This window comes from Anastrepha ludens, chromosome 4, assembly GCF_028408465.1.
Source record: "Anastrepha ludens isolate Willacy chromosome 4, idAnaLude1.1, whole genome shotgun sequence".
Taxonomy (NCBI): Eukaryota; Metazoa; Arthropoda; class Insecta; order Diptera; family Tephritidae; genus Anastrepha; species Anastrepha ludens.
Genome location: NC_071500.1, coordinates 51124574 through 51140753, shown reverse-complemented (window position 1 = coordinate 51140753; position 16180 = coordinate 51124574). Strand labels below are relative to the sequence as shown.

Sequence of the window (16180 nt, the reverse complement as noted above, 5' to 3'; positions counted from 1 at the left end):
CGATATACGATCTAGCAAAAGTATTGTATCAAAGTTTGCTTAAGTTAGCCATTAAATGAGCCAATATTTTCCGCTTTTTAGTTAAATCGCGAATAGAAATTGGAAATGGAATTAATGAAATGTTAGACATAGAAATAAAAAGCTTGCTGTTATACTTGGATCTCACGAAGCGGAGCAGATTCGAACAAAAAAACACAAAAAACAAGTCTCTAATTAGAATTATTTCAGTAGAAATACTCACCCACTTCAACAGGAACAACAACAACAACAAAAATTATTTATGGTTTACTCTCATTGATTGCTAAGTGCAAATTCCTTATTGTATTTTTTAAACTTTTGTACGCTACCTTCGATAGTGGCGTAAGTACATATTAACCGCGCACATATATTTGTATACATACATACATACAATACAACAATCTAAATATATTGCGTTATTACAACTTAAAACTACATACATAAATATACTAGCATACTGGTAGTGATTACAATAAATATAATAAAGTTAAGAATAATACGATCTAGTTTTGTTGATATTGGCATTTCATTAGATTTCATGCATAGATTTTCGCTCAAATTTTATCACCCCGTAACTTGCGCGCTGTTACATAGGGTTGAAATCCGTTTTTGTTTGCCTTATAAAGCACAGTGTATTCATACCCATCGGCAGAAATGAAACTATAGCCGCCTCGATACTCCACAGGTGTCACAGTTGTTGCAGCAGCCTTCTCATTCTTCTCATCATCATCATCATGAACTACTTCATTGTGTGTGTTATTGTATTTTATGTCCTCTGTACGCGATTGGCCATTCTCTGTTTTGAAGCTGTTGAAGAGAGAGAAAATTATGAATATATTCGCAATTTGTTTTAGAAGAACTTTTTCTGTTAAATATTTTGCAGTTAATTTTAATATGAAAGGCAACGCAGGAATTTTTTTTGTTTATTGTTTACTGTTTTTTTTTTGTTTACTGTATACTCATTTGTGTCAATAAGAGACTTGAACAGTTCGGTTAGCTGACGATTATGAATAAAAACTATAGTTATGTTGAACTAAAAGAACCAACCACCTGCTTTTTGCCAACGAAATGATATCATAGCCCAAATATAAAAAATTATTTATATGTCATTAATAGAAGAGCGAGAAAATAATTTACATAATAAGAAATTTGTATCCAGCTGTAGCTTATCATTAACAGAAAGAGCACAGAACGAATTTACTTCGTTCTTATTTTCCAATTTATTTATTGTATTTTATTTTATCTTAATTTTGTCTGACTCACCCGAAGTGCAGCAACTGCTCGCCATTGTCAAGGTTTTCTATGACCATCGCGTGTATGGATTGCACCAATAAAATTAAAGCGCAGCTGTAAATCTGTATGAATAATATAAATATTATTGAAAACAATGAGTAGCTAAATTAGCAGAGCTTACACGTAATTAACTAATACGTAAATATATGATATATTTTATTATACTACGCGCTAATTTAAATTTAAAGCCTAATATTAGCTTTTGACTACTTAAAGCGCAATATCGGTATAAGGTTGTTTTTATATGCTTCGTAATCAAAAAATTACAATTCATTAATATATATATAATAAATGCAGAAAGTGGCGATGGATAGGTCATACATTGAGAAAACCACCAGATACCATCACAGAAATGGCACTGGACTGGAACCCGCTCGGGAGCAAAGGTCACGGTCGACCAAAACACACTTGGAGAAGGTCGATGGTGCGCGAACTAGGAGATGCCGGTATCACATGGGACGGTGCAAAAACAACAGCACAGAACCGTGTACGATGGAAGAGTCTTGTAGACTGTAAAACAGCTCATGACATCAACGTCAATTGTTCTAATGACAGTTCAATATATTATTTATAAGCCATCAAAAGCATTTACGTGTCAGTTTTGTTAAATTTTTTTTTTTCTGTCATGGAATTCAAACATAATAGTGTGATTGCGTTATATTTGGCTGGAAAATCACAACCAGCCATTGTTCGTGAGCTCAGTCACCTCAAAGTGAATAAAATGTTTGTGTATCGCACTACAAAACGCTACAATGATACTGGTAGCATTGGAAAACGCTATGGAGGTGGACCAAAAAAAACCGCAACAACGCCAGAAATGGTTCGGAAAGTGAAGACTCGACTTGAATGAAATTCACGTCAATGTGGAAGAAAAATGGCCAAAGATCTGAAAATATCGCAAGACAGCATTCGACGCATATTGAAAAATGAGCGCAAGGTCAAGGCTTACAAGTTCCAAAAATCACACGATCTTTCACCCCAGCAAAAAAAAAGTTCGGTGCGAATGCTCATACGAGAATTTGAGCATACGTATGGCCACTCGAAGCAATTTCCCATCGCAAGTAATGGTTTGGGCCGCAGTGACCGCTGATGGACGCTCTCCAATCGTTTTTATCGAGCCTGGTGTCAAAGTGAATGCGAATTATTATCGGGAAAATGTTTTAGAAGCTGCTTTAGAGACGTGGGCACGTAAACATTTCGGTCGTAGACCATGGACGTTCCAACAGGACTCGGCACCGTCTCATAAAGCTCGTGTGAACCAAGAATGGTTAAAAAATTCCACACTTCATTCCGTCCACACAATTGCTTTCGAATTCGCCAAACGCAAATCCAATAGACTATTCCATCTGGTCCATTTTGGAGAGCAAGGTGAGATCTAAAAATATGCCAGTATGGATGCGCTGAAAAAAGCGATTATACGAAAATGGGCCAAAATACCTCAAGATCACATTCGTGCAGCATGCAACTCCCTTTTTGACCGTTTGAAGGCTATAGTCAAGGCAAAAGGTGGCCATATCGAGCTAAAGTGAATGTATGTTAAAATTGTAATCATTTGTCTTTGAAATCAATAAAAAGTAATTTCACACAAAAAAGGTTTGCCATTGCCTACCGTGGGGCAACCGATTCGAACGAACGTACTCCGAATTCCGAATGGAAGTCACGCACCAATCCATTCCGCTACGGTGGCCAAGGGACTTAAAATGTGATTGTTGGTTGTAACTAGAGTAACCAACATTATCCTCGAGATCCTATCAAGATGTGCCTCGTCCCAGCCGAAAGTCTCTATAGCTAGCGATATGATAATTTTTATTTTTTAATATAAAAAATGTAAAAATTTAGATTCTTTCAGGTTTCATTATTTCAAAATACGGCTCTCAAACATTCATCATCATCATCATCGTTATCATCATTTCTCGTTGCAGTCCGGGATGAGTTTTAGCCTTCTCTACGATCTTAACCATTGTATGTGAAAAATTAAATCATTTAAATGTCCACATTAGCACCTCGACCTAATTGTTGCGAACGTCGAGATATCGGTGTTAAGGATTGTTCAACAACACTTTGCGCTACAACAGAAAGTCAAGACTGGTCTGGCAGTTATAGTCAGGAGAGGATCAGTGCTCGACAGCACAAGTTTCTTGAAATTTTTTACCTACCTTTGAATTGTCGAATTGTCATCCGGATGATTATTTCCACACAAAAAACCTACTACCATCTAGGCGTCACTTTTGAAAGACATTTTATAATAATAACTTTCTAATCCATTATGTGTGACAGTAAAATTTTACTTCTAGATTTCCAAATTCAGAATTCTGTTTCCTTTTCGTTTATCATATATTTTGTTTGTTGATTTTTTTCTGCTACATCAAAAAGAATGGACAATAATGCTCTGCGAATAGATTTACCTACACCAAGACATAGCATTATATAAGATAACTTCCATCTGATCTAGAATTATATAATAAATTGCACAGATCGAAATGGTATTTTGGAGTAATTTTGAAGTGAGAACTGAGGAAAGGGTCACAATAGCCAACTTTTGTAAATGAAAGTTTGGTCAATGAGTAGAAAGAAAATATTGTTTTATGAACAAAAAGTTGTATTAAACTTCTAATATGACGCGAACTCAACAAATTATTCTGTCAAATTCACCGAAAATCGAGTGGAGGTAGTTTTTCAATAGTGCAGTGCGCCTAATGACACATTATTTTTTTATGGTATTGATAGAATTTTTGAGTCGAACTAGGAAAATGAAATTATGACTACATGGTTGAATATTATTTTACCGCTGAGTACCGAGCAACCGTTTGCTTCAAATTTCTGCTTACCAACCGAGTAGATATGGTGATAAGGTATTTCCGACCATCAAGTCCTTAGTGAGTGCATCAATTATTTAGAAAATATTTTTAAGCTGCGTAGCTTATTACTTGTTAACAGAAACAATAAACTGAATAAACTGTCCACTACTTTAAAATTTCTCGTATGAGTTTTGTTGTTCAAAATTAATTAAAATAACAAAACTGGGTTGATTATTTCATTTGATTGATTTAAATAGTGCAAACATTTTTCCTTTGCAATTTTTTTATTCTGTAGTTGGGAAGGAAAACCCAAACATCGTAAGTAAAAATTTGCTTAATTTTTGGCTTTTATTCAAACTAAAATTTTTCTATTAAGTTTTAACGTTTTATTGTACAATATTTTCTTCTTTATAAGCTAAAATCCGACTTTCCAAATCGATTTTTTTGTTTAGCCTACTCCCAAAGGATGCATTCACATTTTTTCTTGTTTTTTCGTACTTTTAATTGCCAATTTAATTCCTCATATAATATATACATATATGTATGTAACTATGTACGTATTATTATAATGACGGGATTTTCCACTGCGACCTGAAAAATCTATAGTGCCTCCTTCTTGGATTCAGAGTATTTCTCTGAGCCAAATTTTCAAACAATTTTAGTGGCTACTTCAATAATGGCAGGGTTCCTATCGTCAACAAGCGTTCGTTTTGCTGCTGTCCCACAGGACATTTTTGTACTGAATCAGGATGACAGATGATTTTTATGAAAAGTTTTTTCACCTCATAAAAGCACTCGGAAGTTTGCCTTTGCCTGGCGACCTTCATCATATAGTAGTTGTTCATATCCTCAGTGGTAATTGGTATAATTGTTTCTTTTTCATTTTACTCTTAAAACAATCTTTAATGTAGCGTCAACTATAAGTATAGTCATATACAAAGCGATACCTTTCCATGTTGCCCTATACAATCTCTTAATGAAAGTGTAGTATTGGCTCCTATATTGCCTGCGTTGTTATCTAAAGGATATCCGCTAGTAAAAATGAAATAGATAACATTCGGCGAAAATTTCGCTTTGGAAATCCAAACCCACTCTTCTTGGTTTACAAGAGAGGATACTAATTATCGTTTCTACAACCAAGCATCACTTCTTCGATTGTTCGAGAATTCTGAACGAAAATTTCTTGAGATCCACTGGAAGTGTTGTGACCACAGCGATCTCCTTCAAAACTGCAAAGTAATGCTGGCACAAAAGAACAAGAAAAGTGTAAATTCGATGAAAAACGGTCTCAGACGCTTACACAACGTGATCCTTTCTTCATCTTGCTACGAAGCATAATACCAAATCACTCTCTGATGTATGCTTTGTTGGAGTTGCATAGATGAGGGGAGGTTTGGCCCAACCTCACAACTACCTGCCCATCACCACCTGCGGTTCCCCCACAGGGGCCAGGGCCAATAATCAGTTCCGCAGGAATCACGAATTGGATCAGCGATTATGTATGCACTTTACATAAAGAGCGATGGTCCGGTCTAGAACGCTACAGAACTGCAAAGTATTTTGGGACAACTCCGAACAGAAAACTGTCAAACTTTCTACTAAAACTTGAAAGCAAAGACGTTGGGTTGATGGTCGCTTTTATTATAGGATACAACTCATGGGGTCAGCATATGACCACCATTGGAATCATTGAGGACCCGATGTACCTGTCTTGCTTGGAGGAGGCGGATAGCACTGAGCACTTTCTCTGTGGGTGTCCTGCCTTTGCTAGTGCAAAGCTAAAAATTTTGAGTTCCGATGTCGTGAGAATGAGTAATATTCGTTCTCTAAAACTAGAGGATGTTTACGGATTTGCCAAAGAATCTGGAAAATTCGCATGGGACTAACTACCTTTATCTCTGTCTCTATTCTTTTCTTTCTTTCTCCAATACTTTTCACCTTTCCTCCTTGACTGTCTACCCTCTTTCCAAAACTCTAAATGCAATGGGCTTTTTAGCCTGAATGTTCTAGGAGCCACCAAATACCAAATTTCACCTGCCCATCATAAAGTTCGCTTAATTGTTGACGAGAAGGGTGTAGTGTCTGGTGACAACCTATTAAATGAGCCACTGTGCCATATACATATATTATGTGTGTATATATCATTGGCGCACCCTTTTTGGGTGTTTGGCCGAACTCCTCCTCTTATTTATGGTGCTGCTCTTTATGTTGCTTTAAAAATAAAGGACTCCGAACGGCAGATTATTTTTTTATGAGAAGATATTAGAAAAAAACTTTGTATATCATTTACTCTCCTATTAATCTCAAAAGGCAGTATTTTAAAGGCTACTCCATCAGGAACAAGTAAACTATACTATTCTGCCACATATTTCACTAATGCCACAAATTTATGCCACTTATGGTTTTAAAAGTTGAATAATACTGAATACTCTTAATTCTGTACCAAGCAAACTCCTTGAAAACGCAGAAGATAAGTAATTGGAACTTTCAGCTAGATAAAGCAGAGAAAACTCCAGAGAATACTTTTTTGGATTTTGCTCACAGTCATCAGGGTTGGGAATTTCGCACTACCACTAAATTGCACTGCCACTATTTTTAATGGTAGCTAAAAAAAGGATTTCATTATCACTAAATCTTCAGTTTTTCAGTGTTTTAACCATCCGCTTATTGCAGTAATTATTTAGTGCACTATGCCCAATCCTGACGGCAATTAATAACAAAAGTCTTATTTAAAAAAGGTAAAATTTCCAAAAATCACTTAATCACCTATATTCACACAATTACAAAATATTTTCATGTAATGTTACTACTTACGATTTGCGTCTTCATTTTCATATAAAAAATCAATCACTACTAAGAATATGTATATAATACAAAGTTCTAAACCAACTCGATTATTGTTCTTATGACGTCGCGACTGTAAGTCCGTTCGAATGTTGTGTTCTCCTTCAATTTTGAAATTCAACTAAAATGTTCCGTTTCGTTAAACGAAAGGTATCAGCGAGGTATATTTGTATTCTCAATAGCTTTTTCTTTATATCGAATTACCGCTTAAATATTTTTACATGTTTCGTATGGGATGCTTTGTACATTTTTTCTAAAGTATTTCTTGTTCTTTTTGTTTTGATTCTGCTTTGAGCTTATGCTAATGAGCAAAAGCATTAGCGATCCATAAGTCACCAGTGGAAAGATCTTTTAGACCGGCATATCACAATATTAATAGATTACGTCATTATTTATTGGACAAGTTTTCTTAACTGAAATCACTATATGAGAACACGCATTGCAGTGGAGAGATTTGCAAAACAAATAAAAAATCTTTCAACAGCGCTAACTGGTCCGCACAATTTGCAAAGATCCAATTGAACTGCGAAGATTCCCATTCGTATTGTAGAAACACTAGTAAGCGCACCAATACACTTGCTACATATAGCCACCAACATTTGTGCATGAGGGTGGTCCAACTTTTCAGATATTAGAACATTTAGCTATTAGCACACTTTTTTTTTGTCCTACAGCGGTAAACCGCATTGCTTTATAGTATGTCGCCCCCGTAAGGTAGATAGTTTTTATCACAAACTTTATAGACTCGGGAAAACTAGAAATAGACTCGGAGCTTTTATATACATTGCGTGCTGAGTGACAACCTGTGTTACAAAGTTTTGTATGCATACTATAAATACAAGGGCGATTCAATAAGTAGCTGTGAGGGCATTCCTGAAGGAAATGCCATTTATCAAACGACGGCAAAACAAATTTCAGACTAATTGGTAGACGTGTTTCGTGAGTTTCGCCAGGATGAAAAAAGGGCAGCAAAATGCGAGGAGGTAAAGCACAGTTGGATGCTGCCTATGAGGATGCTTGGCCATCTATTCTATTACCACAGTTATGTAGATATTGGTGCAACGACTTTAAACGTGGGTAAAGAACATCCGTTTTTGATGAGGAGCGACCAGGACGCCCGGCAGAGGTGGTGAGGAAATCGTTCAAAAAGTCCACAATATGATTTTCGCTGATCGACGAACGAAGGACGCGCAGTAACCATAAGTGTGTCGACCGGAACGATAATTAATATTTCACATGATAAGTTGGCGATGAAAAAATTGTCGGCCCGATAGGTGACGCAATTGCTCACGAGCAACAATAAGCGTATGTGGCTGTTAACTTCGAAGCAGTGTTTGGAGCAATTTAAGCTTGATCCGAAGGATGTTTTGCGTCGAACTGTCACCGCTGATGAAATTTGGATTCATCATTACACACCAGAAACTAAGCAACAATCAAAATAATGGATTTCTCCTGGTGAATCTGTTCCAAAAATGGCGAACACAGTCCCATCAGCCAGAAAATTCATGGCGACGATTTTTTGGGAGGCGAACGACGTCATCCTCATAGATTTTTTAGAAAACGGTCACTGGGCAATACTACAGTGAGTTATAGGACCACTTTCTTTGCTGTTCCACCACAATAACACACCAGCACATTCATCCGAAGTTGTCGCCGCCAAACTGCATGAATTGCTGCCGCACCCCCGGTATTCACCCGATCTTGCCCCTGCGACTTTTTCTTGTTCCCTAACATGAAGAAATGGGTCGCAGAAAAAAAAAATAGAATTCGAACGGAAATTTTTTTTTATTATTAGCTTTTGCATTTTCTTTAATAAATCTCTTTTATAAATCCCTTAAATTGCGTTTATTACCTCTACTCATAAGAGTGCATACAAAAACAACATGTACAACAATTATAGATCAATCTCTAGATTTATTACAATGGCATAGCTTTTCGAATTAGCTATCAGGGATCTTGTAATTACCCCTTTTCAACATGGATTCTCTGCGGATTGGTTTACGGTTACCAATCTACCCGTCATTTCGCAGTACCTGTCAAATTCGTTTGAGTTTGTTTATCAAGTGTATACTATACCCACAAATTCCTCCAAGGCATTGGACAAGCATCTCGTAGAATTTCAACGGAAACTTTTTTCTAGAACGTGACCCATTCAAAGTTTCGGTCAGCTATTAGGCGAAAGCAAAAGGCAAAAGCACTAATAGTGAATGAACCCCGACAATAAAAACAAATATGTGTATATAAATTTTCGGTTATTTCGGATATTTGCAAAAGGTAACCCAAAAACCAGATCAGTATAACGGGACTTAGAGATGAGTTTACAAGGAAAAATATGGCAAAGTGTTGGGAATTACGAACGATTAGAACGCGATGTTTTTAAATTTCAATAATTGCAAAAATGTATGATAGTTTACTTCCAAATAGCAAGAAAATGGTGACTGTGTAAAAAATTAAAAAGGCAGGAATGAAGGAATGTGTGTTCAAGTGGCAGTGTGATGACCATATTTAAATAAATTGCTGGTAATTTATTAGATGTTCGTCTTTGCAAAATCAATACATTCCTACACAAAGCAAGCTGCAAAACTGCCAGTGTGAAGGTGGCATTTTTCTAACGCCATTATGTGTAAAACTAAAACTTCTTTTTCCTTATATGGACCATCCTAGTGCGACCACATAGTCGCAGATAACGCTTCAAATATTTCTTACATTTGTGAATGTATGCAAATCTAACTACTGGTATATATTTATGTAAAAATTTACTGTTTATGTTTTGAAGCTGATACCCGTAATTTATGTCCTATTCGGTACTGAACGAATTTGTATGGGAATCCATTTATTACTGATTAACTTATGCCACAATCGGAGAGGATTTGTATATTGTAGATTGATTGTTTGCCCGCAACTATTCCTATTTATGGTATTTTATCTTTTTTAATGTTAGAACATCAATTAATTATAATAACATGACTTCACTACGAAATTAATGAATCTCTTGTCGTTCAAAGTGTGTGAAATTCAAGTGAGGAAGGTCAATTCATTTCATCTACTTTGAAGTGCTGAAACTAATTATAACACATTTCGGTTTTTTTAAGAAATTTTGTACGAAACAAGTAAAGAAGCACTAAATTCGATCCGAACTGAACATTTATACCCGCGCACATTTTAGTAAAATTTAATTTTGGCTAGCTGTTAGTTTGTAGAATCAACAAACTTATAGACAACAAGAGTTATTTTTGTAATAATAGACTAAAGGAGGTAAATGTAATCTTTCCATACAAAAAAGTGAGCTTGGTTTTACCCAATCTCAGCAATATTTATGTCCGAAATAAGTAAGGTGGGAATGTGTTTTAAGATGGGATGAGTTTAATTTAGTCCTTACCGAGATACACGCATTTACCCAAAAGTGGGCGTAGCATAGCCCATTTTACAAAATTTGGTTGCGTCGTATTCCGTTATTGGCTCATGATGCATATAATATTAAGGTACCTTTCTGGTCTAGAATTTCGAAAAAATCGATTTTTTTCATGTTATGATAGTTTATACTTAAAAAAATAGACTTGTAAATTTTTATATTGAAATTCATTGTAGTTTAGACGTTACAGTCCTTTAAAACGAGACCGGCTTGGAGTATAACGCCCAGGCACTTAAAATTTGTACCGTGTTTGTCTCGAAACTATTTTTTCCGAGTTGGCGTTGGTAATTTCTCAAAAACTACTGATCCGATTGATTTGAATTTTTATTATAATTTTATAATCAATTTTCGTCTTTTTTTTAAGAGCGAGAACGTGAAAAAATCCTTTTTTTTTTTGTTATTCCAATAAACAGATAAAATATCTAGATTTTTTTTTTTTGTAAATGTGGGGCCATAGCGACATATCTCCTGATGAATAATCGGCCGAATTTTTTTTCAGACGTACCTGAGCAGCCCAATCAGTTACGCCAGTGACATGTGTTACGTCAGGAGAAGCACTTTTTTTTATTATTGTCATTGAAAAAAATAATTTTTTTTAAAGAATTGATTTAATGAATAAAAACGATTTTCAATTGATACCGGTTGTTTTTCTTTAATTTTCAACGCCTTCAATTTTCACGTCTCTAGACCAGAAAGGTACCTTAAGTTTAATTAATTTTACTACCAATTTTAAAATTATGCTTTATCTATGTACATAATTCTCCAATAGCGATCGTTTGGTACCATATGGGTCGCCGTAGCAGGTAATGGCAAACCTCCGACTGTATTTCAGCCATCAAAAAGCTCCTCATAAAAAAAATCGTTCGGAGTCGTGTTAAAACCCTCCTTAAGCCTCTCCAAAAAGCACGCCAGAAGTAGGAGGATGAGTTCTTGTTCTGCTTGTTAATTTGGTTGTATTTGGTGTATATTTCAAGTATTCCGTAAGTTTCGCAAAATTTCAATTTTATTGTTAGTTATGGCTTATCAAACTTTTGGGTTATCTTCTCCTTCCAGAGATTTTTCTCTCGAAATCTATTGATCTTAGGTTATTTCGCACTTTTTTCATTTATGATCTGAAAACGGAGTTGTTTAATAATGTTGGTATGACTCATGGTTACAAAGTTATGGTCCACAGAAATAATTGGATCCTTTGGAGATGTCACTTACCTTAAATATTTATAAATATCACCATTGCTTTGTAAATCTTAATTTTTCCAATAATCCATCAGCATAGAGTCAAATAACTGAAGCCAGCAGCATACTTTTAATTTAATTAAAAATATACCCTATATGCTACATAGGTATGTATTTCTAAGAACTCTCTCGGTTTTCGCGTATGAATTGGGTTCTCTACCAAACTGACTTCTTTCCTCTACCAACTATGAAACAGCGAAGTTTGGTGACTTGGCGTATGAATAATGAATTTAAGCTTTTTAAAATGTTTACATATGCAAAGTACTGGGGTATTATCAATAACAAACAACCTCCTGTATGCTATTACATAAAGCTTATTTTGACAAAGGTCAGTAGCGCCAATTATAAATATATACATACTATATTATAAATAACAGCACAGTAAATTAGGTCCACCTGTCAGCATGACTGAGTTCAGCGCCAATAATATACGAGTGATATTAAGTATAAACATTCCCATTATATATGGAACACAATTTCGTTATGTGGCTACCGCGGCTGCCTTTAGAGTAGCGCATTCTGTTAACCCAGTTTTACACGAGCTTAGTGACGGTTTCTGGCTCTATCTCAGAAATGACTTGCTCGATAATCACCTCAAGACCTGAATCGTTAAGGAATTATTCGCATAGTATTAGCCCTTTGCGACACCTCACAAAAGAGTCTAACGACGTCAATGGCCAATTGCTATCGACAAGACGACTTATAACACGTTCACGGAACTTGGCGGGCGCATGAAAGTTCAGTTGGGCCATTGGTCATGTGGTAAGGCTGAAATCAAAGATTGTCAACCTCAGAAAAATCCAAACCACGTAAGTTCAATCGCTTTCCACTCCAACCGATAAAATTTGAAGCGCCATTTCCCTCTTACAGTGTGCGCTGTTGAAAAACCTTATAAGGTTGTTTACGTATATACCAGACAGCGCATCAAGAATTTCAATAGTTAACATTCTCGCCTTCCAAAGGGCAGAGCATTAACAGAGGCAGTGGAAGATAGTTTCGTTTTTCTCTGATTGTTTACAACTGTGACAATATGCATATATTTTGGGCACACCCATTTTGGCTGCTTGCTCTACTAGGGACCAGAAGCCAGTTATCACAGTCATGAGTCTGCAGACATCCCTTCGTTTCATATTTATCAATGTTGACATTTGTTTCTGGGTGTAGCTGAGTCTTAACGTTCTGCTAATTATGCATATCGTCTGATCTCTCCGTCAACAATCCGTGATTCGTAGGTATAATGAGCAGATTGCATTCTTAATTGCACCCAGTGGTGTGAGTACCAATTCTGCAAAAATGTTATTCATGGCAGATCCTCCTCTTGTCAGTTCGTCTCCTTTTTCTTTTCCTTCAATAGTTCGATGTCCTAGCATATCGTCTGATCTCTCCGTCAACAATCCGTGATTCGTAGGTATAATGAGCAGATTGCATTCTTGATTGCACCCAGTGGTGTGAGTACCAATTCTGCAAAAATGTTATTCATGGCAGATCCTCCTCTTGTCAGTTCGTCTCCTTTTTCTTTTCCTTCAATAGTTCGATGTCCTATGACCCAGATTAAGATAACTTTATGGTTTTCACTCAAGGAGGTAAGACTATTCCTGCTTTGTTGCATCAGTTTAGAGGTTGTTGTAGCCGAATCCAGTGCCCGGATGGCTACAGAAGTCTGCGATTAGTAGCCTATACGCTTCCCATATTACCAACACTTCCGCCTGGAAAACACAGCAAGTATAGACTTAGTGGCGAAGTTATTTAGTGAAAGTCCCTTTCTTCATTCCTCACGAGATGGAAAGAGAGCTTTTATTGAATGTCACCGTTGAGACGATGTAGTTAGCCCTGTCCGAGGTGTACTGAGTTCGTCGCAGGAATAGACTGGAATGACCATGAGGTTTTTTTCTTCCAGCGTCCCACTTCATTTTACTTAAAGGCATTCATCTTCTTGATATGCAAATATATCTGAATAACATGTACCAGCGCATTAAAAGCCTCCCTAGAACATGATATAATGGCATCGACCGTTATTTCACAGGCTGATCTTTGTATTCTGCCAAATATGAGTTCCGTTTTACGTGGGCTTATGCCACTGCCTGTAGCCCAAGAGTTGAGATCACCTAGCGCCCTTTGAATGATCCCACTGATTGTGTTAGCATCATCATTACCCACCACCACTTTTACTCCAGCTTTATTAAGTTTAATCAAGATTTTGCTTATCACATTTAACCAAAGAAGTTGAAATAATAACCCTCCCAGCGGAGTTCCCTCATTGAACCTCTTCGTTATGGTTATATTTCCCACATTAGCTTTGATGATCCTGGATTCTAGCATAGAGATGAACTACTAATGCAATTGTCCCTAAGTCTATCAACCCTCGCTGGATGGAATCAGTCTTAACGTTATACTGTTAGTTTCCTAGAGAGCTTTCTATTGCTCGAATAACCGCGTTAAGCGCTGTCTCCGTAGATTTGGCTTTAGGATACGCATGTAGCGCAGCTGATATACCAGAACTCTCCAATGATCTTCCCAGGTGTATATCCAAAAACCTTTCAAAAGTTGTTTAGAAGAAAGACGAGAGACCTTCTTTTCGTATAAAGGGTAACGAAGGGTAGTGTGCCTACAATTGCTGAGTCAATTTAAGACTAATTCTTTAAAGGTGGTGTTACTATAACGTCACGACATCCTAATGTACTCGACCAAAGAAAAAAAGCAAACCAACTGATCTATTGATATCACCTTAAATACTGAACCTTGTTGGCGAGGCCTTTGCGCAAAATTTTGTACCAGACTGTTGCGTGAAATCTTGATTTGTTTGGATCAATTGCGAATTCCGAAAATATTTCATGTGTACGAGTATAAACAAATGTGGCACAGCATATGGCAATGGCACAAAATATATTTTTTACTAAGAAAATACTTACATGCAAATGCACACCGATGTTAATTTTGTTAGGTTGGCTGCTTCGTTCAGTATTTCTAATCATAAAGGCATAACACGTTCGTCCGCTGTTGAGTATCAGCTTAGATTTTAAGCTCTTTAATGATCACCATCTCACTACACATGTAGGCATAGAAATTCGATGCTTTGAGATACGTAAATTTATCTAAAGAACTAGAAAATGAAAGTACCAAGTGGAGAAGGTGTTGCACCATCTCACATAAGCAATGTTAAAAATTAAGGAACGAAAAGAATAATTTTAATTATATTACATTATATGTTAACTGTTTTTTTTATTATAATCATTTATATATGTAAATGTAAGTGCCGAAATTCAGCGTATTCTATTTTTGGTATTTTAGATCTATATTTTTGAAACCACAATTGTTTTTGATCTCCATAAAATATTCTCAAATTGTTGGAAAAAATCTATGGTTTTTGCTTAAGTAATAAATTTACTTAAAATTCCAATTTTACAATTCACATAGACATTTCATCCCCTAATAAAGATAACCATTATTTGGTACTCCTCCACCACCACCTCCACCTCCTCCATTGCAGACGTTACCACCATTATTAGGACAACCGTTACCGCCATCGCCACCATCTCCAGGATGTCCGCCACCAGCAGCAATCTTATCCAATGCATCTTGTATCTCCGGCGGTATTGGCGGAGGAGTTGGCAAATGATCACCCTGAGGTTGAAACCCATTCTCATCGGCAGTATAGGTCACCAGGAAGGCCTGGCCCTCAGGGCTAGTATATGAAAAGGATCCTTCGGCTGTTAAAACTGCATTACATGGATCGTCAGCGTTTTTCACATAACCAGACTCCTGCGCATTTATACCGTTGCCGGTTTCGTATTCATACTGTCAAGATAGTTTCAAATATATTTAATTACACATTATTTGATCAACGGTAGTTTTTGATTAATTACTTGGTATGAACCATCAATATTGACTTTAGATTCCAGCTTGATAATAGGTATATCAGAGCCTGCACCTGGTGCACCGCCACCACCACCACCGCCTCCACCAAAAGAACCGCCACCGTTTGGTGGTGGATACGAATAACCCCCACTAGGTGGCGATGGCGGTTTCGGTGGTGGGGGTCCTCCTTTTGGGTAACCTCGTGGTACCGCCAAAGTGTTGCCGAAGAAAATGCAACCTATCACAAAAATTAACTGTAACACAAGCAAACAAAAAAATATTATTCTTTTATTACAGCCTCGTCAATCGTAACACTGTTAATTTAAGTCAACCAACCTGCACGCTTTGCATGCTTATGGATGAGCTCCTCGCTCTGTGTTTGGATGAAAAAATAAACTACACTACACTCAACTACCGAAATTGCACTAACTTGAGAAGCTACAATGGATTTGATTTTATAAACTTAGACGGCTGGGAGGCAATGTATGTATTATCGATGGAAAACAATGTATTACACGATGTAGTATAACGATTGAATGATCCTCACGCACCAAAGGTCAGTTAGAGTCTGGTAAAGCAGACGAAAAAGTCAAAAACTGATAAAGATGCAAGCACTGGGAAAAATGGTTCGGGAATATTTTTAAAAAACTAAAATGCCTAGTATAAAATTATTTAAAGAAGAAAAATAACAATTAGCCATTTCTCTACCTTTTATATAGACCAATGA

General features: G+C 36.5%; 2 protein-coding genes across 2 annotated transcripts; both read right to left on the bottom strand.

Annotated features, from left to right (window-relative positions):
• Positions 1-288: 288 nt before the first annotated feature.
• Positions 289-7112, bottom strand: LOC128861422 (endocuticle structural protein SgAbd-6). The gene is made up of 3 exons (XM_054099559.1): positions 6924-7112; positions 1282-1373; positions 289-825 (listed from the first exon to the last, which is right to left on the bottom strand). The coding sequence occupies exons 1-3, from the start codon at positions 6942-6944 to the stop codon at positions 573-575; spliced, it is 366 nt and encodes a 121-aa protein (XP_053955534.1). The 5' UTR covers positions 6945-7112; the 3' UTR covers positions 289-572.
• A 7912-nt stretch (positions 7113-15024) lies between these two features.
• Positions 15025-15865, bottom strand: LOC128861827 (endocuticle structural glycoprotein SgAbd-8). Its single transcript, XM_054100202.1, has 3 exons — positions 15790-15865; positions 15462-15707; positions 15025-15393 (listed from the first exon to the last, which is right to left on the bottom strand). Exons 1-3 carry the CDS (start codon positions 15802-15804, stop codon positions 15025-15027), a joined length of 630 nt encoding a protein of 209 aa, XP_053956177.1. The 5' UTR covers positions 15805-15865.
• Positions 15866-16180: the final 315 nt, after the last annotated feature.